General features: G+C 47.2%; 1 protein-coding gene across 1 annotated transcript in view; it reads left to right on the forward strand.

Annotated features, from left to right (window-relative positions):
• HPRT1 (hypoxanthine phosphoribosyltransferase 1) overlaps positions 1 to 21,928 on the forward strand; it is a 796,282-nt gene extending 774,354 nt beyond the window's left edge. The window contains exon 9 of the mRNA XM_085607912.1: positions 21,680 to 21,928. Coding sequence (XP_085464038.1) covers positions 21,680 to 21,721 — 42 coding nt within the window. The 3' untranslated portion in view covers positions 21,722 to 21,928. The remainder of the gene's footprint in view (positions 1 to 21,679) is intronic.
• Positions 21,929 to 27,683: the final 5,755 nt, after the last annotated feature.

Here is a 27,683-nt window from a genome sequence, read left to right on the forward strand (position 1 = left end):
ACTTGCATCTTTGCAGGAGGCTTGAATCGCTCAAGGCAAGGGGTGCAGGCACAGAAGATTATTGATGTTGTCGAGGATGGTCAAAGCGGGCAATCCCCAGTCGCCCCCCCCCCAATAGGCATATCCGTATTTTGTCTCTTGTGACATCCAACAGAACCAGCAACAGTCTTCTCCAAACAGGTTAAAGCAAGATTATATGTCTGGTGGGTTATCTGTTACACCTGACGTTTTCTCATGTACAAAATCGTGCTCAGACTTTCCAGCCAACTCTCAAGGTCAACAACCTATTTCTTTGGATGGTCAAAAGTGACTGTATGTTTGCTGTTTTACCAGCAGCTTTATCTGCTCGGGGGGACATTTGTAAGCAAAAAAGTAGGGAGGGTCTTCTGGATGGTATACTGGACAATGCTGCTTCTATGGTTGAGAAGTCAATTGCATGCGAAGGGTTAAACCTAGTGGAAGACTTTACTCTCCCAGACATTAACATTGAAACCCAAACAAGAGGCTGAGAAGTCCATCACAAGGAAGTCTCTCCGGCGAGCTGTTTCAGGGGAAATAATTCACCAATTAAAGTTCTTCTCCTAGGCGTCTCTCTCTGCCTCTTTTGTATTGTAGTACAAGTAATTTGATTGGTACTTTTTTGGAATCCGCCCACAATGGTTTTTTGCCTTGTACACAACCAAAGTTGGCAAATGAGAGGGATGTTGTGCCTTCGGAATATCTTGTTTGTATTGAAAAAATTCAAAATTCCATTTTGTTTCTACTAGAGAAATTGGTTTTAAGTTCCGATCATATATTGAAAATGATCTCTGTAATGTTGTTTGAAGAACAAAAGGCAACTAAGCTGGATTCTATTCAACCCAAGCCTACGATACATCCCCATACGGAAGAACTGGTAAATGGAAGGCTTCCCTCATCTGTCCCCGTGAGAGTCGAGAGATGTTTATGTTCAAGCGGGAATACCACTTTATCTGTTGCCCCCTAGTGAACCCATGTGTAATCTTGAAAAAGAAGAGTTATGTTTAAGTACTCTATTTGGGGAGGTTGTATCGGGACTCCCTCCGGAAAAGTCTATAATAAAACCTTTCCCTTTGTTTAATAATGGTAAAAGAGGAGGCAAAAGAGAAACTAAGAAAATTAGGGGTTCTGGAAAACAAGGGGGGAGGGGGAGGTTTTGACTCCCTTTACGTCCCAGGCCTGTTCCTCAGACCTGCCTGAGAAGGGAGGGCCGAAAACATGGAAAAGGGGATGCCCCACAACAAATCATGAGGGGGAAAATATGAAAAAGAGACACAAAGTTGAGGCAATTTTCTAAACGGAAAACGTCAAAATTGCACTTTTTACTGATTCTTGGAAACCAGAGCAATACTCAAACACTGGAGGAGAATGGAGATCCCAGTCTGGTGCCTCTAGGGCTGGGGTGGCCGAGAATCCAGAGGAGGGGTACCAAATACGGAGCATCAAGCAGGTTGGTTGGAATAGAGCTCTTATAAGGAATAAATCTTTACCCATTAGAAGTTTAGAGACCCGAATTTCCACGACGGATCCGGATTTCAGTATTCAGCCCAATGATGGCTCACACGTGGCCAGTCGTGGTGATAGGGTTCCTCTATGGATCCCCCCCCAAGGGGTACTTTAAAGAATCTCAGTGTGGGGCAGAGTGCACTATCCCCCATGGTGTATTTTACCTGGCTATTTGACAATTAATTTTATCCGGTAAATCGAGGATCCATTCTTCATCTATTTTCAGAAATAGAGGCATTAAGGTTGGTATCAAGTAGGGATATTTTAAATGTGAAGATTAATTTACATAACTCCTCTTATTCTAGAGTTACCTTTTGTTCTTTAATCATTGGCAACTTGGTTATGCAGAATTGTGAGCATTTCCTGAAACGAGAGCTTGACATAGCATCTGTTCCTGAATATGAGGAATATTCCTCTGTGTTTTTCAACGCAGTGTCCGACAGCTTTTAGGGGCGTTAAATCTGTGGTACAAGATGCGATGGGCCCAGAGTTTGAGTACTCTTTGGGCAACACCAACAAATATTTTGGTTTCCCTGAATAGAAGGGGCCGCTCAAATCTGGTGTCTGATATGGTAGCTGTTCCCCAGGCCTTTGATGTAGAAGCCGAATCGGCCCAGCCGACCTGGGTCGCAAGAGCATTGAATAACACCTGTCCGGAAGCAGAAAGAAGCGTTCCTTTGAGGTTGCCTGGGTGGGTTACTTCTATCTTGGAATATGGCTGGCTTGGGTTACAACGAGGAGCAATTGAATTATTTGAAAACCTTGAATCCCCTAATCATCTGTTTGCAAGAAACTTGGTCTTGCAAGGACTTTGAGTGTGATGGTTATTTTACTTTTTCTTGCCATGCTAAACGTTTCGATAGAGGTCACGCTAGTGGGGGAGTCACTATTTTGCTTAAGAATTCAATTAACTGGAACCAGAAGGTATTCTGCCATCCTTCAAATCTTTGTATATGCTTGTAGTTGGCTTGTTTGGGAGACCTTGGTAGGCCTATTTATTTCATTGTGGCAAACCTGTACCTCCCTCCTGGGAGAAATTTTGATCATCTGTTGAGTACTTTCTTCTTATTTATTCATGAAATAGCCTTCAGGGAAGAATGTTCCCTTGTGGTAATTGTTGGAGACTGTAGGAACTGGGGTCACCAGTCCCTAAGGGGGTAGCTTGGCGCGAGCAGGTAGGCATCCAAGGCTTAAGTGTAAAGTGACCATACAGCACACACATCCACTGAGACAGGAAATGCACGCAATGATTGACACCACACCAGTGAGGTTGAGTAAAAACCAATTAGCTTTATCTAGATCAAAGTCAGGGTCTCAAAGCATTTCATAAGACCGTTCCATTAGAACATTTCATTAAAACACTAGACTGGGCATTTCAATAAAGCATTTCACTGAAGCGCTCAACATAACATTTCCTTAGGGGCCTAACTATGGCAAGTAAGCAAAGCGCTACACATGGCAAGCAGTCAAAGCGCTAAATAGGGCCAGAGATCAAAGCACTAAACATAGCAAGCAAATTAAGCGCTAGTCATGGCACACAATCAAAGCGCTAAACATGGCAGTGACACAGGGCATTACACGGGGCATTGCATTAGAGCAGTATCCAGAGCATGGAATCCGAGTAGTAAATCAGAGCATTGGATCAGAGCATCCCATTATGGCATTAACCATGGTTTTTGAGGCAGGTGTTCCACAGTTAAGTCGGCATGAGGCCTATTGCCTGGTGGGGGTACACAGTCACCCCTTATGCCCCAAAATACTCCTTGGGATAGGCTTACACTTAGCCCCTCACAGGGCGAGAGATACTGAAGCCATCGGCCGGTGTTGGGCCCCGTTCCGGGCAGTAGGGGGCCAAAAAGAAAGGCCCAACGAAAGATCACCCCGGGGGAGGGGCGAGCTCCGGGCCTCTCTCGGGCCTCCCGCCCTCCTTCCCAGGGTGGTTACCTTGGTCTTCGGCCTTCCGTAGGCCCTTGCGGCGGTTGTACGGGGCAGCAGCCGGCGCGCGGTGTGCGGGACCTCCGGCGGGCGTCCGGGCCGGCAGGTGGGCCCCGTGCGGTCTGGAGGCTGGTCTCTGGCCCTCCAGGGGCTCCGGGGACCGGCGGGGCGTTCTGAAGAGGAGGCGCGCCCGCAAACGCCAATCTCAGCGCGGCCTGCGGGGGCGCGGCCTCCGCAGCCAATTCACGGACGGCGGGGGCGGCATTTGGCAGTCCGCCCCCGTCACGTGTTCCTAGTGCACGGCTTCCAGGCCCAGCGAGGCCTACCTCGAATGCCGGCGGCCGTCTCCTCACTGAGGGCCGCGTTGCTCAGGCTGCGACGGCAGCGGCGGAGCCCCGGTCTTCTCCGTGGGCCCCGGGGATGGCGGGGGCAGTCTTCTCGGCCCAGGGCCGCAACGGTAAGAGATTTTTAAGGCCCCCCCAGCAGGGGCGGGGGAAGTTGAGTCCCGGCCTGCAGCTCGAGAGGGGGCAATTTGATTGATGCCCAGCACCTTCCTATACCCCCAGGGGGGCGCCAGCTCAGGGCAGGGCAGCTGGATGGGCAGGCCACACGTCAGTGGCAGGGCAGGATAGGGGGACCCCGGCAAAGTCAGGGAGCGCATGGGATGGCACAGCGCGGGTACCTGGTCGATCCCCCAGCAGTTCTGTGGTAAGGTTAGACGATCTTCTTCGGCGCTTGTTAGTTTCTGCGCCCCTAGTGGCTAGTTTCTTGGGGGGGGGGGGGGGGGGGAAGGTCGAGTTGGTGACTGAAGAGAGTTTTTAGTCAGTCTCTGTAGGTCGTCCCTGGGTTCCCCTCCCGCTGGGCCAGATCAGTGGGCTAGTTCAGTGTTCCTCACGCAACTTAGAAGGTAGCACCTAAGCCCTGTCACTTCCAGTGGTATAGGTCCCTGACTAGGCCCTACCGCCTAAATCTCCTGCGTAGGTTCCCCCAGGTCTGCGTCGCCCCAACTGTCTGAAAAGTTTCCCTCCTTTCCTTAAGTATCCCCAGGTCAGGTGACCACTCTCTAAGGCGGCAAAAGCAACCCCACCCTTATTCTAGAAGGTTCCAGCAGGTTCCAGGAGCTTCCCTACTCTAGCTATGGGAGAAAAAGGCGGGCTGGTGTCGCAACAATGTTGTAGGGTCCCAGCCAGCTCCTGGCAACTAGGGTGCTATTAAAAAGACCACTCCGCAGTAGCAGGGGCCTGTGGCAGCCATATTGGGAGAAGAGAGCACCTGCACCTTAGCATTGATTAGCAATGGGAAGGCGCTCGGAGACTTAAGGCCAACGAAAAAGAGGGTGGAAAAAATGAGGCAAGGGCAAAAACACAGGGAAAGACCACCCTAGGGCTGACAGGTCTAACAGAGACCTAAATGCCAAAATTTCCAACCCTGCTCTAGAGATTTATGCAAATATCGATAAAGAGGAAACTTGGCATATCCCTGAAATTCTTTTCCCGGAAAAAATGAAAACAGATAAACGGGGCTTCTCATTATTGGATAGTATTAGAAGCACAGTCCTTGTTATCTTAAACGGTAGAGTGCACACTGAAAAAAATAGCCCAATTTACTTTTCACTCCCGTTGCGCTCGGAGTTTTTTAGATTATTTAGTTGTGTCTTATCAAATGTTTGGGGCCTGTGAAAACGTATTTGTCCTACCGACCGTATGGAGTGACCATAGTATAGTGGCAATGACAATGGCTTTTGCTCTTCCCGTGCTGGATTCGGGGAACTTGGACCAAAGCAGGGTGGTCTATAATAAAGTAAATGGACGCTCTTTCTGGACGTTCAAAAATATTATTTAAGTGAGCTCAATAGTGAAGAAGGCTCATGTAGAACAGGAGGGTCTTGCATATACGCGAATATTGTACAGCATGAGGCCCAAATGGAAGAGATACGGAATCTAAGTTCCAAATCTGCTGGTCCCAGTCTGCTTAAACAGGGCAAGTCATCATTGAAATTGTTAAACCAGGAAATTATTCACCTGGTTCGTAATCAACACATTCAATTTTCAATAGGTCAACAGCAGGAAATCCATCGCCTCAAGCGAATAAGAAGCCGCCGCAAACTCAGGGAAAAGAGAAGGGAGTTTGACGCCAAATGGATTGGGCTGAGGGAAGCCGCAAGGGCCAAAGACTCAAGAAAGTACTGGCACTTGATTGTGGAATACTGTGACTCAAGGCAGAGGGCTTTACCTATACCAATTTCAGAGAAGAAGTGGGTGGATTATATTTCTTTATTATATAAAAAACAATGGCTCAGTAGCTCCATTAGCGATACGCATAGAGGAGTCTTCTTTTCTGGAATATGGTCCCCCGTCAGGGGATGAGGTAGTAGGATTTATAAAGAATGCTAGAACCTCTGGGGCACAGGGGCCTGATGGAATTCCGATTTCGTTAATTAAAAAGGAGTCAGCTGCATGGGGTTATTTTCTGGCGCCATTTTTAAACATTGTTTTCTAATGAGTAGCATTCCACCCTCTTGGAAAGGGAGTATTATTGTCCCCTTGTATAAAAAGGGCCCGGAAACTACACCAGCTAGTTTTCGACAGATTGCTCTGTTGGATGCTTCGGGCAAGTTGTTTGCAAAAAGTATTTTAAGTCATCTGTAACAATGGGCCCATGATCAGAACATTTTACATCCAGAGCGAGCTGGCTTCAGAAAGAATCATGGTACTCTGGACAACATTGTAGTTGTCCAGACCATTGTAGAGAAATATGTATTCCTGCGAAGCATGCCAGTTTACACTGCATTTATTGACTTCTCCACAGCGTTTGACAAAGTCGATCGAGAAACGCTGTGGAGAAAGCTTGATCAACTTTGCATACCACAGCACATCTTTGGTCTAGTCATAGAATTACACACAGATACTTGGTGTCAGGTACTGATGGGAGGTGCGCTGGGGCTATCGTGTAAGATTAAAATGTACAATGGGCTAAAGCAGGGTTGCTTCTTGGCCCCTTATTGTTCTCTTTGTACATATCTGATCTCCCCGCAGCCTTGAACTCAGTGCGGAAAGATGCCCCCAAGATTGGCACAATGTCCGTTGGCTCTTTATTATATGCCGATGACGGTGCGGTTTTTGATTTAACACCTATTGGTCTGCAGCGTCATCTGGATGTCCTAACTAGTTATGCAGAAGCCCACTTTTTGAAAATTAATATTGCTAAAAGAAAAATTTTGGTATTCCGTAAGAAAGGCCATAGATTAAAGAGACGTTTTAAGTGGTCATTGGGGCCCGAAGAACTGGAGTTGGTGGATTCTTATTTATATCTGGGTAAGGTCTTTTTGAAAACTGGGCGAGATCTAGACCACATTAATCTCTGTGTTAGCAAAGCTGTCTCCCTTTAAAATTTGTGGTAAACGCCATTTTGGTCATGTCTTGTCAGTATTTAAGGTAAAAATTCCCCCCTCATTAATATACGCTGTTGAGGTATTTGACACAAAACACTGGCTTTCTTTTGACAGGGCTGAAGGTCGAATCTTTTGTCAAATTTTCAACCTAAATTCTCAAGCTGCTGCACATATCTTACGCCTGGAATTTGGTTTAGTTTCCTCATATGTCCTATCCTGGGCTGCAGTTTTGAGATGGGGTAATTTTCTGTGTTGGGGGGGAGGACGGCACTCTCAGGGCTGCTTTGAGATTGGAAATCTTTGATAAATTGAGAGAACATTCAACATTTTTTAGGTCCTTCATTCAAGCAAATGACTCATTTGGGCTTACTTTGAATTTAGATTCCCCCATGTCAAAAACTGCATTAAAGTTGTTTATAAAGAAGTTTGCACCATCTATCAGCTTGGCTAGAGATATCGACTTGAGCCAGTCCAAGTCTCGTAATGAGGTGGTTTGTGGGAGTGTGTTGGGGAATAGACCTCAGCCCTATTTAACATGGAACCTGTCTCATGGAAACAGAAGGGTAATACTTTTATTAAGAATTAATGTGTTGCCCCTAGGAGATGTTACCGGTATTTGGGACAAAATTCCTAGTGAGAGGAGAATCTGTGAAATGTGCCAATTGCAAATTCAAGATTTTAATCATGTGTTATTTGTTTGCACGAAGCTACAAAGGGCTAGGCATATGTTTTTAAGACCTGTTTTTATCAAATATAATATTGATTCTGCCCAGGCGGCCCGTTCATTTGTTCTGTCCCCTCCAAATGAAATGGTCTGTTTTAAGATATATCATTTTTTTTAAACATTTCTGGTTATTTATTAGATGATCTTTAATGCTATTTTTCCACATTGTAATATCTGTTGGCTGACTACGGAAGAATTTTTGTACTGTACATAAAGTTTTCCTTAATTTATTTGTGCACTTTTGTGGACCTCCGTCCAGGACCGGACTGGGAACCAAAACCGGCCCTGACAAAGTGCTCGGCCGGTCCCTACGGGGACCGGCCGAGCACTTTGCCAGGGCCGGTTTTCGGCCGATTTTGTTACAGGGCCGATTTTGCAGCTTTGCTGCAAAAACAGCCCTGTAACAAAAAAGGCCCACAGGGGCCCAAAACCGGCCCCCACCCGTGCGGCGCACCGGGGGATTGCCCGGTGCCCGCTACGGCCAGTCCGGCCCTGCCTCCGTCTGAGTTCCATATCAAAATAAATAAATTGTGAAAATAAAATTGTTATAAATTACAAAAACTAGGACATTTTTCATTCTATGGTAGGACTGGAGGAGAAGATTATGGTTGCTCAAAGCTTGTTGACCACGAGCGATGCCATAACTACCATAGATTTGAAGTAAAAACGTTTGAAGGTAGAATCTGAGGACCAATCTACGGAGCTCAAAATGTCTTTCAGGCGAGCCCCCAAAGTGAAGGCTTTCTATGCCATGGCACCGCCGGCGGAATGTGCACCAAATATGGAGCTATCAGTACCGGCTTCCTGCATCACCCATCTAGCAATGGTCGGGGATGAGACGGCATGAAACGGTTTCTGCAAAGTAAGGAGGAGTTGGCGTTCTCCTGGGGGCCTGAATTCATTAGTCATGGCTTCGTAAGCTTTAATGCATCTGACTACACCTAATTTAGGATGGTCATCAAATGCCAGGTAAGAGATTAATCATGAGTTACATTTTGTATGTCTAGAAACCTGAAAAGTAACCCTGTCCGGGTTATTTATTTATTTAAAAGTTTATATAGTGCGACAGCTACCCACAACGGGGGTGTCCCTGCGCTGTAGCAGACGGCAGCAGAAGGGCCAGCAAAGGTCTAAAGGCTGGAGAAGAGGCAGGTCTTCAAAGCATGTCGAAAAACGGCTTCTGATTCAATCGTACGAAGAGAGAGAAGCAAGCTGTTCCATACTTTGGCGGTAATCACTGCAAAGGCTCTCCCACCCATTCTAGAACGTTGGAAGCGGGGGGTTGTCAGAAGCCGAAGGTGATTAGATCTCAGGTCCAGACTATGTTGGAAATGGTTAAAGCGAGCTTTAAGATAGGCAGGGCCACGTCCTTGGAAAGCTCGGAAGGTCAGTATGAGAGCCTTAAACTGGATGCGCTTGATCACTGGAAGCCAATGGAGCTTCCTAAGATTGGGGGGTGATAGAATGGGATAAGGGATTTTATATACCATCCGGGCGCTGCATTTTGGACGATCTGCAGGTGTCTGGTTAGGAAGGCAGGTGCTCCAAGGTAGAGACTATTAACATAGTCAAGATGGGAGGTAATCAAGGCATGTACAATGGTTTTACGTGACTCCAGGGGGAGAAAATGCAGAAATTTGCGAAGCATATGAAGTTTACCAAAACAGGAAGAGGATCCAGACAATAAACATTTGTTATTCAGCGCCAGGACCCATTTGGGTAATCGTGCGCTTTACAAATACACCTGTTATACCTGACTAATTTGAGATTTACAGGACAAGTTTCTTTCAAACCAAAAGCCGAGGTTCTTTGCCGAGTCCACAGGCTTGGGAGGGGGATTCAGTTCAGAAGGCCACCACAGTAATGAGGGGTGTTGGGGGGGGGGGAGAGAACCTTGGTTTTATCAGAGTTGAGCTTCAGGGTGTTAAGTGACATCCAAGGAGAGATGCTACACAGGCATTGTCTGAAATTAGTGAATGCAGCTTCCGAGTGATCTTCAAATGAAAACACCAAGTGGGTGTCATCGGCATACGAGATTACTCTCACCCCATGAGATTCAACCAGCGTCGCGAGGGGGGAAAGGTACACGTTGAAAAAGAGAGGGCTAAGTGCCAAACCCTGGGGAACCACACAACTCCGTGGTTACTCATCAGAGATAAAAGGGTGGAGTGATACTTGTTGTGTCCGACTGCAAATGTAAGACTGAGTCCAGTACAGCGGAATGCCCTGGATGCCAAGGTTGGAAAGTCTCTCAAGAAGGATGAAATGAGAGACCGTGTTGAATGCTGCGGACAGGTCCAAAAGCACCAGCATGGCTGCTTTGCTTACATCCACAGATTCCCGGATGGTCTCCATAACCTTCAGCAGGGCGATCTCGGTACTATAACCGGATCTGAACCCGGACTGGGAATCGTGGAAGTGATGTTGAGAATCCAGATAGCTAGAAAGTTGTTCCTGGACAAATTTCTCCAGGATTTTGGCTGGTGCTGGAAGGAGGGAGATGGGGCGATAGTTTTTATAGACTGCAGGACCTGCATCAGTTTTTTTCAAGATAGGCACTAGAAGAGCCTGATTCCAATTAGTTGGAAAAATACCAGTGGACAGAGACGAGTTCCAGATCTTTTTTAACGGAGGATTAATGAGAGGAGCCAAAATGCTCAGGGATCCTTAGGGGAACCAGATTTACAAGCTAGTAATTTCTGAAGTAAAGAATCAGAAGAGCTGGGCAGGAAAGAGGTCATGGCATCACAGTTAGTCACTATGTTATCAGGGGCATGGGAGTGGGGAGGCGGAGTGAACGACGAGTAAATATCTAAACTTTTATCATGGAAAAAGTCAGATAACCCATTACATAGGTCTTGAGAGTGGGGAAACTGCACTCGAGATAGCAGAAGGTTTAATAAAATCTTTAACAATTTAAAAAAGTTTTTGGTGAGTTACTGGCCATGTGAATTTTCTTCCTAAAGTACTCTCTCATGGAGGAGCGTTTAAGTTTATGGAAAGTTTTTAGAGCGGGTTTGTAGACTGGTTTAGCCGACAGATCATACGATGATCTCCAGCTGCGCTCTAGTTTCTTGCAGCGGCTTTTCTCAGCATGCAGCTCAGGGGTAAACCATGGCGCTGAAAGTTTATGTCTTAAAGATTTGGTGAGTTTAAGGGGCGCAACCGTGTCTAAGGCAGAGCGAAGCCAGTAGTTAAAGTTATGGGAATCAGACACACGGTCTCCAGATAACTGAAGAGGGGTAAGAGAGCGCGCAGGGGCCATGGAAGCATTTGTAATTTTGTATAATTTCCGTCTATATTCCAAGTTGACTAGGGGACTGGAGAGGTCGTGCTATGTTAAAATGGATAAGGAAATGGTCAGACCAGGCAAGAGGTAAAGGGGAGGTGCTAGTAAGATAGGGATTATTGGTGAAAATTAAGTCCAACGTATGTCCGGCCTGATGTGTAGGGCCACTAACCAGCTGAGTCAAATTAAGGCCCACCATAGTCTCCGTAAACTGACGAGCTTTGGGACAGTGTATGTCATCTGTGTGCAAGTTAGTCTCCAAGAATTAAAAAATGGGTATGCTTAAGCGATAAGTCCGCGGCTATATTATAGAATTCTTTGGCAGGATCGGAGGCTTCAGATTAGGCTACATCTTTCTTCTTTTATTTCAATACATTAGCTCTAGCAGCCTTTCCAAGAAACACAATCGACATGAAAAGACAACATTTCCCATGAACATTGGGGAAAAATAGAACTAAAGAAAGTCCGACGGAGATAGCCAATCCAACGCGAGGACCTGACATACCCGCTCTGTTTCTCTCTTTCTTCGCTGCTCCAGCAGCATTGAGATGAGTGCCTTTCTTTTTCCTTCATGACTGGCATTGTTTTACTGATATTTTGGGTTAATATTGCTTACGGGCACGAGTTACTGTGGGGGATTGCCTCGTATTTGTTTTGGTAGCGCTAACGCTGGTTTTTCCTTTCAGATCGGCTGTGGGAGTGTAGTGCACTTCTACGTGGCCGCAGCGGTCTTATCAGGCTCTCTGCGCGGTGCGGCCTCCCGCCGCTAGGGTACCGTGCTTTTGTTTACTGTTTGTGCGTCTACCTCCCGCGGCAGCGACTCGTCTTTTTCCGCTTGGTTAAACCTTTACGCGGCTCAGACGGACTCGCCGCGGGTGAAGATCCAAAAATTAGCGTTTGGGCTTTGCACAATTCAGAGAGCCCCTGCCTGGAGCCAGAACACCCGCGTTGCGGGTAGGATTAACTTGGTATTAACGGGACCGGCCCAGGCAGGTGTCAACCCTCAGAATTGCGAGGGCGATATATTTCTGGTCCCAGGCCTCTTTTCACTGGCTATAAGAGTGCACATTTCGGTGTCATTTTAGAGGGTAATTCCCTACCTAAACCCCTTGTTGGTATCGGCCATTGTGTTGCCCAGTTACATAATGGAGTTTGAAGACTACTATGAGGAAGAAGAGGAGGTCATGTATTTACCAGTGCATGACCACTTTTGTAGAGTCATGGAATCCTCCATTCTTAAGGCGATGTCCCAGGTGGTTGAGCCTTTGGAGAGGAAAATTGAAAAGTTACTGGCACAATGCCTTATACCCCTCGACCAGAGGAAAGATCTGTCGGGGCCTAAGACTCCCCTACCTCCCGGCCAACCATCCAATAATGTGGCGGACCCCAAGCGCAGGCGTTCTGAGGAGGCAGGGGTAGACACGGATGCTTTTGCGTGCCTTAAGAAGGCCTTTATGGACACTAAGGCCTCCACCCCTCCCAGCAAGCCTGAGGCGGCTCTGGAGGGACCCTCTGGTGATCCGGACGATGTGACTACTTTGGACCCAGATGAATCCCCCCAGGCCTCCGACGGGGATGGGGAGTCGGAACGACCATGGCGTCTTTTAAAAAAGGAACAAGTAAGAACAGCCGTCCATGGGATCATAATGACGGAATATCGCCGCGCAAATGCAGCATCGAAAGGACTTTGGGTCACCAACGCCCCACGCATTTTCCCCCATGATATAGTATTCCGAAAGGACTGGTCGGCAATCTCGTGGAAGTGCACAAGGGATTATCTAGTACTAATTATTAAAACTGCCACCAGACTAACGGAAGAACTCCCCATCAAGATGCAAATGGGGGAAGTAAAACTAAAGAACATGGTACATATAACTGTGTACAAAAAGAGACTCAAGGAAATTAACCGCGAGATGACTATATCACACAAAACAAAATACAAAAACTAGGAAAAGATCTGAAGTTCTCAATGGAACGTATGCACCCATATAGTTCAGAGGACTATAAAGCCCCAGATAATATGTCCGATAATAACTCAAGTACTGGTTCCTCCACAGAAGGTTCAGATTGGCGTGGTGAAGATACATACACACCAAGGAGAAACGGAGGACAAAATAGACGTTCAAACCGCCGAAGACCGAACACGTGGCATACACCATACTACGGCAACCAACCACAAGGGATTCCCTTCCAACCATTCAACCCCAACTTCCACGTTTGGATGAACCCCTATTTTCCAGGCCCGCCACCAATGGGACCACAAATGATATCACAGATGGGTCAGAACTACGCACAACAAACGCCTTTTTTAGGAAGAGGCCAGACCAACCAGAGGACCAGACGGAAAACGGTAACCTGGACAGACCAAGAACGACCGGTCTACACCAGGAGCATGACAGGAACGAAGCAAGGGACAAACGTGACCTCATCATCAACCTAACGGACAAGACTCTAACAAAAGAACAAGATGTCCTGAATAAAGGCCTTGGTTATGTTCCCACACCCTCTCTGGACACATTCAAGCTACAATGTGAGCTAGCGGAATTCTGCCGAAAGCTGAAGCTAAAAGCCTTCTTAAATAACCAAGAGGACCAACATTACGCCGCAAATCTAAATTTTGTTCCATGAACCATCAAGTTCCCATCAAAATACTCACCTTCGAACAAGCTGTTCAGAAAGAAGTGGATGACCTTCGAAACCAGACAAAAAAACTTTTGTGAACATATCAAAAGCAGAACAAAAAGCATTGGATGAACTACATCAAAATGGAAACATAGTAATCAAACCTGCCGATAAGGGCGGAGGAATTGTCCTGCTAAGCAAAGAGGGCTATGACCTACAATGTACGGAACTACTTGCAGATGAGAAATTCTACAGAAAGATCACGACGGATCCAACAAAAAGGCTACAGAGAACAATGGATCTAATGGTTGATGAAGCAGAATTGAACGACGATCTTGAAAAACGAAGCAGAATTTCTCCAGACTAAGACACCAAGAGTACCATACTTTTACTCTTTACCGAAGATCCATAAAGAACAGAGACCGCCCCCAGGACGACCCATCGTCTCAGGAATAGGCTCCGTTCTGGAACCACTTTCACAATTCACAGACCAATATCTAAAACCAATGATCCAAAACACACCAACATATCTGAAAGACACCAGAGACCTCCTGAATCTTCTAAAAGATCAAAGATATTCAGAGGACAATATGCTACTCGTCGGGCTTGACGTAGAAAGCCTTTATAAGAGCCTCCCTCAACAAAAGACCTTGGACACCCTGGAGACCCTACTTTTTACCAAACAATGGGATTTCAGAACACCAAGACATTTTGTCCTAGAGTGTTGCAAGCTAGCCTTAACCGAAAATTACTTCGAGTACAACAACATCATGTACCGGCAATGCCACGGGACTTCTATGGGCAGCACCTTTTCCCCCAGTGTGGCAGGGCTGTATGTCAGCGATTTTGAGGAGACCCATATACAGAACATCTCAAATCCATACCAACAAAATATTTTGCTCTGGAAACGCTATATTGACGATATCATCCTGATCTAGGAAGGTGACATAGAAAGCTTCAAAGAATTCCACAGATGGGTCAACACAAGGTATGAATGGCTCAATTTCACATACACAGCGGACAAGAAAACACTGGATTTTCTAGACATAACGATCTATGCTGAAAATGATAAACTACAAACTAAAACCTTTTTTAAACCAACATCAAAAAACTGTCTGCTTTCTTACAAAAGCTTTCACCCACGACCACTGAGAGAGAACCTATGCTATAGCCAATTTCTACGTCTTCGACGGAACTGTAGTAAAACCAAAGACTACAAGAGCCAAGCAGAAGACTTGTGCAAGAAATTGAGGAACCGTGATTACCCTGAGAAAACCATTAGCAAATGTCAAAAGAGAGCCAAGCACAAACCAAGAGACAGCCTACTGGACACAACACCAAGAGCACCTGAAAAAGACCTTGTTACCTGTGTGACCACCTATAACACGGCCTCTAACAATGTAAAGAAAATAAACAAAAACTGGAGGCTCCTCACTTCAGGTTCCCTGAGCTGGCCAAAACCGAGATTCGCAAACAAAAGAACTAGAAATCTCAAAGATATTCTTGTACACACCAGACCACCTCCAAACACACGAGGAGAAATGATTCCACGACTGTGGGACAATCCACCCGTGTTGGGACATTATCCATGTGGTTCCTGCTCTGTCTGCAATTTGACTACAGCAACCAAAACAATACAACTGCTTCCAGATTTCAAATGGACGATTAGATTGCATACGAATTGCAACACAACACACGCAATCTATATGATCACCTGTCCTTGTTCCCTACGCTACATAGGGATGACGTGTCGCAAAGTGAAGCTAAGGATAAGCGAACACAAGAGTAATGTCAAATGTAAAAGAAACACGACAAAAATGACTAACCACTTCATAGAAACTAAACACACAGTGAACGACTTAAAATGGTTGATCTTGGAAACACTCGAAACAAAGAATCATAATGCAGAAAAAAGTGCTGTTTGAAAAGCAACAGAGATGGGTCCATCGCCTCCATACCAATGATCATGGACTCAATGATAATATCCCGTGGTTGAGTCTAAACCACTAATTCACGTACCTGATGAACATCTGACACAAAACATCTGTGAATTTCTAATGGAAAACTACACATTGATAAAGACCTCTCTCACCGGCGTAACAAATACCTCAGCCAAACTTGATCGTTCCATCTTTTATAAACACCCTTTCAAATAATGAGTCAAGAGATCTAGGGCTAAAAACACCCAGAGTCTGATGAAAGAAGCACGATCATTTATTGATATTTATATTTATTTGTTTTTATTTTTTACAACATACACAGCAAAAAAAAAATGTGAAAGAAAAATAATTGAACACCTCTTCTTGAACTATATCAGTGGTAAAAACCACCCATAGTCTTTCTTCTAGCTCTTTAAAAATGACACCACAGTGAAGGCTAACACAACCGAGCCGGCAGAGGTAGAGTGCTGCACCAACCTGATAGGTAGAAGCAAACAACGAAGAGAGCTACGATCTACAAAACCGTAACGTATTATCAAAATATGTGTTAAATGAGTATTATTTTGTGTCATTAGACAGGTGACTTACTCGCTGAAAACCCATTGACGTCCAGTAACTAGGACAATAGGTAAATCAAGAATGGCGCGAGCGAGGGGGCTGGCCACATCGATTAACCTCTTCTGTGCCCATGACGAGATAGTCTCGTCATGGAGCACGGTCGCGCTGTGCCCATGACGAGACTATCTCGTCATGAAACCCACCCGCGTGGGAAACGCCCGGCACAGGAGGGGGAAAGGGCGTGGCACCGAAGGGGTTAACTGAGAGGAGTGTTTTTACTAAGGGAAATGCACCCATAAACATTTTGTTTCACTGCGCCCTTAGTTCCTACAACATTCCAAGTAACAGCAGCATTGAAATGACTTTTTTTACCTTCTTTCGTAAATACTTACCAACTAATAATGCGATTACCGCACGCTGCCATTTGACCAGGACTCTTTACACTACGAATTTTAATCTACCACACAGTTGTAAAGAAACAATACAAATTGACATGAGAAAGATCGAAGGAGTTGGCCAGAACGTGAATCTAAGGGAAGCGCCCTACCATAGGAACTGTACATATTTCGTATCCAATCACGGGTAGCATCACCAAGTAAATTATATTTAACACCAATATTGAGACGCCCTAATCATTCGCTCAGAACGCTAGCAAATATTTTAACCCCAAGTACTAACCTCTCTTACGCTATCACGCTGTGATAACTTTTCAACACTCACACATTAAGTACTACCCAGCGAATAAGAGACCTGCTAAAATTCCTATCACTTTTGTTTACAAGAGCGTAACAGCTAACATTTAATGTAACGTCAACTATGAAACATGTAAATCTTTCACCCAGAACGCTGATAATTAACCACTTCCTGACACTGTACCACATTTATGTTATCAATCCACAAGATAACAAAGAAACAAAACATCGAGTGATATTCCAACTATACTCGAACCCACAGCAAGCAAAGATTAGAGATCCTCACTAATAGGTCTGCCATAGGAATTTGCCTTGTTATAAAGAGTTGCCATTTTATAGTTTCTTGCACTGTCTTAGCACAAAGACAGCATGACCATTTGTGAGAATACAGACCTGATATTCTCCTTTATGTTTGTTTGGTTTCCTCCCTTTTTTAAAGGTACTATCTGACCAAAGCAGAATCTGGTGAATATACCTAGATTCACGAAGACCCTGACAACACATGGTCTTAGTTCACAGAGACACAATAGGTCTCTCACTATACCCCTTTCTTACATCCTTTCACTCTAGGTCCTGAAGAAAGCCCACTTGACCCCTCGGGGCAATCGCAAGGGCTGACACATGTCGACCTTTTTATGGACATATTAGGTGCGGGAGATTCATAAATAAATCCCCTTACGCACTGAACTATTTTTAGACTATCTCGAATCCAGATTCATTAAAAAACTTTATCTGGCTGTACGAGCATTTTAACTATTCCCTTTTTTTCTCACTGTACATAACCCAACCATCACTGATCACTACTGCACTAACCAGTGGTACACCTCTCAGTGGAGGAAGCATAAAAACTAACCCGATGATGATGCTGTCACGTTTTTAAAGAGAAAGGCGGAGAACCAAGATATACCGCCACCGCTACCTCTGTACGTGAATGAGGGTTTTTTATCAGTATAGCATACGAAACTTTAAAAAAAAAAACCCTGGTTACTCAGGACAAGTGATCCATTCCCCACTTGATTTTTTGTCTTTCTAAACCTGCCCCATCAGCGTCTCCGGACCAGAAAACAGACATGCTTAATCCGGATAACTTATTGCACCCGCGTTCATCGCAATGGACCCCTGCCGCCAAGGTGGCAGGCTACATGGCTGCCAGACTGCGTAAGCCCCTGGACCAGGAAGTGAGGAGTTGCCTCCGCGCTGAATGTCCACGGCCTACCCTAGAGGGTAAGGTCGCCGTAACCCCTGAAGTGGACCCGAAGATGTCCACCTTTTTGGCAAAGTTTATCCGCGATCCCAAGAAGGGCATTGATCGCTTGTGGAGAGCGTGTCAAGATAAACTTCTGGACACGACTGGTCCCTTAGCGAAAATTCTGGATATAGCGGAGGATGCCAAGGCTTCAGGTACCCTGATTTCCCCAGATACCCTCTCCAGCTGGACGCAGAGGGCTTTCATCTTCTTGGGGAACGCCAAAGTGGCGATCTCAACTGAACGGCGCAGGTCACTCCTTATAAAAATTGATCCTAAACTTGGGGAGCTGGCCACCTCAGAAGCGGGTCCAGTTGCGGAGGGTCACCTATTCGGAGACCCCTTCGTAAAAGAGTTAGGCAAGTTCGTGAACACATTTAATTCTCTGGACAAGGTCCAAACATCAATTAAGCGAATCTTCACCCCGCGTGCTTTTGGCACAGCCGGTCGTGGCAGGGGGCGCTCGGCCGGCCGTCCTTACAACAGAGCCTTCTTCAAGCAGGGTGAGTCCCATAGAGGGCAGTATCAGGACCCGTAACAATTCGGTAATTTCTATCCGACCAGGAATTTCCCCCTTCGCAGAGGAGGCAGAGGATGTGGGGATGGTTCCTACAACAACCAACGAGGTGAGACTCCAGAGTTTGGGGGAGGTGAAGTTGGGAGGCAGATTACAGTTCTTTTCTTCAAAATTGGTCTTTGCTCACCTCCAACGCTTGGGTTTTGCAAACCGTCAGAGGGTTTCAAATAGAATATTCGGGACTTCCAGCCCAACCCTTTCGCCCCAGACCTCTCATGTTCACGCAAGAGCAGAAGCAGCTTATCGACAGGGAGATTTCCGAGTTAGTACGCAAAGGGGCAGTTACACCCTCCACTCCGCCCCCCGGGGGTTTCTCAGTAACATCTTCTTAGTGGAGAAACAGGACGGAGGATATCGCCCCGTAATCAATCTACGAGAGTTCAATGGGTGGCTAATTTACCGACATTTCAAAATGGAGGGCATTCACCTCCTGAGGGATCTGTTGCTGGCTCGAGACTGGATGGTCCGTCTGGACCTCAAGGACGCTTACCTTACGATCCCGGTTTTTCCCCCTCAGACATTTTCTGTTATTTCAGTGGGGTTCTCAGATTTTCAAGTTCGCGTCCCTTTCTTTCGGGCTGTCTTCCGCTCAGTGGTGTTTCACCAAGGTGATGAAGCCTGTGGTGGAGCACCTCGGATCGGAGGGCGTCCGGCTGATCATTTATCTGGACAACATCCTCATTATGAGTCAATGTCCCCAACGTCTGACGGTTCAGCTGCAGCAGGCTGTGTCCCTCCTGGAGTCCCTGGGTTTTGTCATCAACGAGACCAAGTCGGACCTGAGCCCTTCTCAGAGTATACAGTTTTTGGGCTTCATGATAGACTCGGTTGCGGTGACCTTGTCCCTGCCCTCTCGGAAGTTAGCCAGGATCAGGCATGAGCTGAAGCGTACGTTGTCGCGGTCCTCGATTTCCCTCCGTCACTTAGCCAGAGTGGTGGGCCTCTATTGTCGATTCAGGCCATATTTCCGGGGCCCCTGCATTACAGGGCCCTTCAACGTCTCAAGGCCTATCATTTGCACAAAGGCCTCACCTACTCTCAGGTCGTACCCCTCACAGAGGAGGCAAAGACGGAACTGCAATGGTGGGTCGATCATTTGGAGGACTGGAACGGCTGAGCGATTTTTGGCTCACAACTAGATCTGGTGATAGAGTTGGACGCCAGCGGTTCCGGTTGGGGTGCCCGTTGCGGAGAAATATCTACCGGAGGAAGATGGTCCTCTGCTGAGCAGTCCCTTCACATCAGTTGTCTGGAATTGATGGCGGGCTCGTTCGCGGTAAAGTGTTGGACGAAGGACAAGGTGCAAAGTTGTGTTCTACTCAAAATGGACAATGTAGCAGCGGTGCGCTACATCAATCATCTCGGAGGGACACGGTCCAAAGCTTTGTTGAACCTGGCACATGATCTTTGGGAATATTGCCTATCCAACCATATATCCCTATCGGTGGAACATCTGCCGGGGTAGTCCAACCAAGTGGCAGATTGGTGCTCCCGCCACTGGAGGGACACCAGCCTGTGGCAACTGCACCCCAGCGTGTTCGGGGAGATCCAGTCTCGATGGGGTCCCTTCTCGGTGGACCTGTTTGCCTCCCGTCTGGATGCCCAACTGAAACGGTACTACAGTTGGCGCCCGGATCCGGGGGCATTGGCGGTGGATGCTTTCCTCCAAGATTGGAGTAAGGAGAAAGGGTATGTGTTCCCCCCCCCCCCCACGCAATAATCATGAGGTTATCAACTCAGGTGAGGAGACAACAGGCGGACCTAGTGGTGATCACTCCAGTATGGAGGTCACAAGCCTGGTTTCCGGTTCTGATGGAACTTTCCTGGGATATTCCAATCCCTCTATCCCTCGGTCACGATCTCCTCAAGGGTCCTCAGGGGAATCCCCATCATCTTCTGGTCACGGGCAGTCTGCGTTTGATGGCCTGGCGGGTTACCGGCAACGCTGGAAAGTCCCAGGACTTTCGGAGGATGCTGCCGTTTTGCTCTCTAAGTCCTGGGCCGAGAGCACTAATAAGAGATACCGGTCCCCATGGTCCAGGAGGGGAAGTTGGTGTCTGCGACAGCAGGTGGATCCGATGGGGGCAGACATTGTCTACGTCCTTAACTTCTTAGCCTCGCTAGCAAAGGAGGGATTGGCCTATAGGTTAATCAACCCCTTTCGTTCGGCGATTTCAGCGGGTCATGTGCCACTGGATAATCGCCCGGTTGGCGAACACCCCTTAGTTTGCAAATTGTTGAGAGGTATCTGGTTATCTGTTCCCCCGGAGCCTAGGTACTCGGTGTTATGGGATGTGAACAAAGTTATAAATCTGTTCCGATCCTGGCCATCTAACAGGTATTTGTAACGTAAGCAGATGTCTGCTAAACTTGCAATGTTGCTATGTTTAATCTCATGTCGCAAAGTGTCAGATGTGAGGGCCCTTGATCTCACGCGCCGAGTTTTCACTCCGGAAGGGGTTACGTTTCATATTTCTAGACCAACTAAGTGTGACTCACGGTCTGTGTCTTATCCTGCTTTCCCGGACATCCCACAATTGTGTGTGGTTAGAGCGCTAAAGGCCTATGGGGTGGCAACAGTCGATATACGTCCACGGGGCTTGAGACAATTGTTTATTGCTTTTACTAAACCACACAAGACTGTTTCATCCCCCACGATTGCAAGATGGGTCCGCTGGGTGATGCAGGATGCAGGTATAGATACTTCCTGTTTTGAGGCTCATTCGGTGAGGGGTGCAATGGCATCCAAAGCTTTATCCTTGGGAGCCCGGCTAGAGGATATTTTGAATGCCGCAGACTAGTCTTAGGATTCCACCTTCAAAAGCTTTTGCTTTAGACCTGTGGTATCACTGGGGTCTTTGGTGGTGGACAAGCTTTAAACTAGCCTAATCTGAAGCCTCTGGACCTGCCATAGAATGCAAAATATCCTAGCTAACATGCAGGAAAGTTTCAGTTCTATTAAGGACGCGAAGGCGAGGATTAGATCACCTGTTTTTTCCTTCTGAACCCTCCCAGAACATCTGTGTACGAATGGTGAGTAACTGCTTTTGGATAAGGTTTCGGGCAAAGTACTGTTGAGCGTGCCTTTGGTTTTGTGTTTTACTCATGTGACTTTGGACAGTTTAGTGGCAAGGAGCCCTAGTCCCTTGATCTTATTCTGGATTGTTTTTTCTTATCTTAGGATCGGATACTGTCAAGCAGGAATAACCAAAGACTACCTTGATGGGGTTGCACAAAGAAAGAGGGAGACAGAGCGTCTGCAGGGGAAGTTATGTCAGGTCATCGCATTGGATTGGCTATCTCCGTTGGACTTTCTTTAGTTCTATTTTTCCCCAGTGTTCATGGGAAATGTTGTCTTTTCATGTCGATTGTGTTTCTTGGAAAGGCTGCTGGAGCTAATGTATTGTAATAAAAGAAGAAAGATGTAGCCTAATCCTCGCCTCCGTGTCCTTAATAGAATTGAAACTTTCCTGCACGTTAGCGAGGAAATTTTGCATTCTAAAATGTGATGGGGCGTCTGTAGGTTAAAATACCGGCGACCACAATGTTTTGTGCTGTCAAAATGCTGAAATACAAGGCTTCTAAGGGTCCAATATTAAGAAGTTTCCTGTATGATATTTCTCAACTAGAGCGGAGGACCACTGCGTCTCGGCCTCCCACTCTATTGCCAGTCCTGTTCACCCCTGCAAACCGGTAGCCATTAGGAATGGCTAAGGTGATGTAGGGAGAAGAGTAGTCCCTGACCCAAGTTTCGGTCAGGAACATTAGATCCCAGGACTGTGTCTCCAGGGAAAGCTATATGTCATTAGAGTGGCGGGGAAGGGATCTACAATTAAGTAGACATGCCTTAATGACAGGGGACAGGGTTAAATACTCTTCTGCGTGAGATGAGGCACAATAACATTGCCATCTTACCAGAGAGTTTCTTCCGAGAGAGGTATTTATTACTCTTCCAAGACAGGAAAAGCTTAGGTTCGACAGTCACTTCCCAGAGAACAGAGGGGCTTATTTACAAGCCCTTTGTGTCACAGGTGTCACTTTTTCCTATTTTAAGTGACGCACACCAGCGGCGCAAGGGGCTTGTAAATAAGTCCCTCGGTTCTGGAAGAAGTGAGAGACGGATGCCTCTCACCAACTAGCATACTATGGGCTGTTCCCAAACCAGATAGCCCTCAATTAGAGGATGTCCCGCCGAAATAGCGGCACAAAAAGTGTTCACCAATCTGTAAGCCATGCCTTTTTTAGGCTAGGGAATACAAGAAATTCAAAATTGAAACAACTCCAGATCTCATGGGAGAAGTACAGGTCAGCTCAACAGGTCGCTAAGAGAGACTGGGAGGACAAGTTCTGGAGTGACCTGAAATCCGCAAGTGCAGAGAAAAATCCTAGGGGTTTTTGGAACCTAATTAGAGCTAAACACAGGCCCATAGACTCGCTCATCACTTGTAACATTCCTGAGGAGTCCTGGTTTGAGCACTTTTCTTCCCTCTACACTGTAAACATGGAGGATGAATTAGACCCTTTTTTCCCACCCATTTCTGGTTGTCACGATCCAGGGGTGGATGCCCTTTTTACAGCTAGGGAGGTTGAACACTCTATCAAATCCCTTGTCCCGTTGAAAGCTGCAGGGCCGGATGGTTTGCCTGGGGACCTGTTCCGCCTTAATCCGGGAGAGTGGGGGGCTCTTATTGCTTCCTTGCTTAATGCAAGGAAGCAATCCACCCAGAGTCGTGGATGGGTGCAGAGGTCGTCCCGATCTTTAAGAAAGGGTCTCGAGATGACCCATCTAACTATCGCCCCATAAGCTTGATAGACTCGTCCCAAAAAGTGGCAGGGAAAGTAATTCTGAGTAGGGTTCTCCAATGGGCAGAAGAGAATAAAATACTGTCTGACTTCCAAGCAGGCTTCAGGGCTGGTACCGGGACCATCGAACAGTCATTTCGACTGTTGATGATTTACTGGAAGGTGGTAGTGATAGGCAAAGGCAGTCTGTATTTGGCATTTATTGACCTGCGGACTGCCTATGACCTAGTACCCCGGGAGCGCCTGTGGCGGGTCTTGGCAAAACTAGGCATGCCCTCGTACCTACTGTGTCTAATAATAAAACTCCATGAGAACAACTTTGCGCAGGTGAGGTGGGGAACCCAGGGACAAAGGACTGCTCGCATTAAAGTTAGCAGAGGTGTGCGTCAGGGGTGCGTTCTCGCTCCCACCCTCTTTTCACTTTATATAAATGGAGTCGTGGATCATCTCCTTAAAATCCCAGCTGATACACCATCCTTGGCAGGGAGGAAGATCCCAACCCTACTTTTTGCCGATGATACCCTGCTAATTCCCAAGACCCCGGTTGGCTTACAGAGTCTCTTGGATGGTTTTGATCAATTCTGCGAGTTAACAGGTTTAAAGATCAATACTGACAAAACCAAGTTCCTTGTTTTGAACCCTCCCAAAAAACTTGGACGGCCCCCAGTGCTTAACTTGGCTCCTTTGGAAAGGGTCAAGGAATTTGATTACCTGGGCATACGCCTCCTTGATACCATGAAGTGGGACAGTCATCTCCACAAAATGACCTTAAGCCACAAAAGGGTGGTGGGGGCTCTTCTGAAGGAGCAGAAGGCATCCTCTATGAAACCTATCGCCCCGGTGCTCGACATTTATGCTGCTAGAGCTGTTAGTGCGGCACTCTATGGAGCAGAGCTATGGGGCGCTCAGAATATGAGCCAGTTGGTGTGCTCAGAGAATAACTTTCTGAGGGACTTGATGTCCCTTCCTAAGAGTACTCCCACTCTGCCCCTTTTGTTGGACATGGGGTGTCGTCCAATCCAGGACCAGGCTAGGCTGCGTCCTCTTTTGCTGTGGGCTCGCCTATGGAGGGTCCCGGAACTGGCCAGTTATGCCGAGGGGCTAAAGGAGATTTTAGGCTTGTCTGGATGGGCAAAAATAAGGTGGTTAAGGGATGTGAAAAGCTTGCTGACTGATCTTGGTCTTGAGGGGGCTTGGCATTCTCGGTCTGCCCCTCCCAAATCAGTCTTGAAGAACTTATACTGGTCTTGGGTAACAAGTAAAAGAAATACCGATCTTAGCCTGTGCCATGCCTCCAGGGATTTTTTGCTTGTAAAGGATGTGGCAGTTCGGGAACTTTACTTGGACCTCATTACTATTCCCAGGGATAGAGCTCTGTTTTTTAAGTTCAGAATTGGTGTGTTGCCGGTGAGATCATGGACCGCCCGGTGGAAACCTCCGGCCCAAACTATACCTTATTGTCCTTTTTGCCCACTGAAGATAGAATCGATCCCCCATTTTCTGTTTGTATGCCCTGCCTACAAAGCGCCCCGCTCCAGGTGGCTAAAGCCACTGGGCAGGGAGTTGGGTACTCGACAATGCAGCGTGGCCCTGCGAATTTTGAGTTCAGATACTCGGCCGCTGTATGTTTGTGGCTTAGCCAAATACTTCAGCTGGGCGTGGCTTATTAGGACAAAATGGCTTTTACTAATTGTTTAATTATGGTCTTTGTGACTTGACCTTTTTTAGCCACTTATTGTTCATGTTTTTATAGATTTTAATTAACTCTGTTGTGTTTTTATTTCTGTAATACTTTTAAAGATATTTTTATATCGAAATAAAGCCACTTTGACTTGACTTGACATGGGATCCAGGTCCCTCTGGAGAATTCAACCCACCAATTTCAACCACTCGTAGTGATATCTTTTCGTTGTACCTTTTGCCCATGCCTTGGATAAGAAACATTGCGCTTCTAGCAAAAGTCCCGGGACCTTCCATCGTTCCCTGTAGCCCTCCATTCCATGAGAGACAGTAGTCCTTCCGATACCAGTGAATGCGAGTTCCCCTAGGGGATCCAGGAGAAGATCTGGGACTAAGGAGAGAAGGATTGGAGAATCCCAATATAGTTGCATCAGAACTGGATACCAGACTTGGGACCTCCAGTTCAGGGTTATCACCACTAAGTCGACGACCTGTCTCCATACCTGGGCTGATGACCTGATCATTGAGAACAGGAAAAACGAATAACCTCTCTACTGGCTTCAATCTTGGAGAAAAGTGTCTGTCGCCCCTCCAATTGTCTCAGGTCTCCAGCTGAAGAATTTCTCCAGTTGATGGTCCAATCTTGACGCAAACATATCCACAGAGAAAGGACCCTGTCGTCGTCCTATGGCTTTGATGATTGAGGAGGGCAGCTTCCATAGACTCGAATCTCAGAGGTGCCTGGAGTTCCAGTCTGCCACCTTGTTGGCCTTGCCAGGAAGGTGGTCCGTAATTAGCAAGATGTTATGATCCAGACAAAAATGCCAGAAGCTCTTGGCAAGTTCTGCCGGTTTTTATGTTGCACCTCTGCGGAGATGATGAGCATTCATGTGTTGAAGGGCCTGGTAATGGAGAGGATCCAGAATGATGGCCTGAAGTGATGAGAAAAGGACTCCCACCAGACAGGCTATCTGTCTCAAAGAGGTCAGCTCTTTCAAGAGTCTTGCAGAGCTCTTGTCTGATTTTTGCCACCTTTGTTGGAAGGCTCAGAGTGGCCTGGCGGGAGTCTATGACAAACCCCAGAAACCTAATTCTTTGTGATGGCATCAACGACTACTTCTTCACGTTGATGACGAAGCCCAAGTTTCCCAACAAAAGAGCAGTTGTATGAAGATGTTCCCAAAGCCTTGTCGGACACTAATCCAAAATGAGGATATCAACCAGATGTACTATCAGACATATTCCTTGAGTCCGTAGGTGTTCCATGGCTGGTTTCAGCACCTATGGAGAGGACGAGAGACTGAATGGCAGCGAGGAAAACTCATATGTTTGACCTAACGATATGAAATGGCGAAACCACCGGTGTGGTGGAACAATCAGGATCGAGAGAAATGCATCTTTCACATCCTGATGGCTCATGTATTCTGAGGGATGTAGGATATCTCGTAGGAGGTGGATTCACTCCGTTTTGAAGTGGCAGTAAACCAGCCACTCATTGAACTTCCGGAAGCTGATAACCCGATGTTGCCCTCATTCCTCTTGTCCACTAGGAAGAGGTTGCTTGAGAATCCTTTGGAGGGGGGCGTGGCCGACCGGCAACTGAGATGGCGGCACTCGAGTAGAGCTCCGTATCCCGCCGGCCTAAAACCCCGCATAAATCCGGCAAATATCCTCTTAGACCCCTGGATTGTTACGTCCCTGTACTCTCCGGGACCCCGAGCCGCCCTGAGCGGGAAGCAGTGTGCTGGTGTCCGATTGGGACAAAAAAGCAGCATTGGGGCGCTGCCGGGGGCGGGAGGCCAACGAAGCCAGGGCCTCGCATGTATGGGCGCCACGATGAGCCCTTGAAGTGCAGTCGGGACCAGCACAACTGGGAGACGATTGCGGCGTTCTCCGTGCGATTGCTCCCCAGCGGAGTCTGGCAGTGACGCGGAGGGCCTCTGGGGCAGGACTGGCTGTGGTGCAAGGAGCCGAGGCGGGCGCAGCTGTGACGGAACGACTGCCGGCGCCTCGGCAGAGATCTCCAAACGCGGCCCCTGTGGTATTTTGCCTGCCATCTCTCCCCCTCTACCCCCACCCTCCTGAATTGACCCTGCGAGACTGTGGGGAGGACGCTGGCACTGATTCTAGATGTTGGTGAGAGGCCCGGATTTATCTTCTGTACCCGGGAGCGGCGCACCGTGGTGCGCAGTGGCCATTTTTAGCCGGTGGCAGAGGCTGCGCTGGATTAGCCTGGGATATTGTGAGCTGCTGCGAAAGAAGGCTCTTGCGTGTACCGTGATTGGAGTGTCTTGTCCAGCTCTGCTTTGGGCTATAAGGAAGAGATTTCACCTGGGCCATCTCTTTCGCTGCAGAAGTCCTTGAATTTGGTGACATTTTTACCCCTACCGGTGTTTTGCTGGCTCCCCTCCTGGTTCCCACACCTTGAAGCAGAGCCTGAAACGAGCTTTAACTAGCACGCAGGATTTGCTACCTAAGGCCGGCGACGCCTCTACCGATTGACCTGAGAAGATTATCGTAGTCTGCAAGAGCTAGACTACAGCGTAGGCCCACTCAACTGGTCCTATACTCCGGAGACTAACAGGGGCCCATTGGACTCTTGCTGTTGCATGCGTGCGTGAGGCGTGTGCCCTCCACGGAGGTAAAGAATAGCTGCAACCTCCATATTAGCTGGGGCCTAGTGGGGGACAATCCGAAGTGGA

This window comes from Triturus cristatus, chromosome 5_2 (genome assembly GCF_964204655.1).
Source record: "Triturus cristatus chromosome 5_2, aTriCri1.1, whole genome shotgun sequence".
Classification (NCBI taxonomy): Eukaryota; Metazoa; Chordata; class Amphibia; order Caudata; family Salamandridae; genus Triturus; species Triturus cristatus.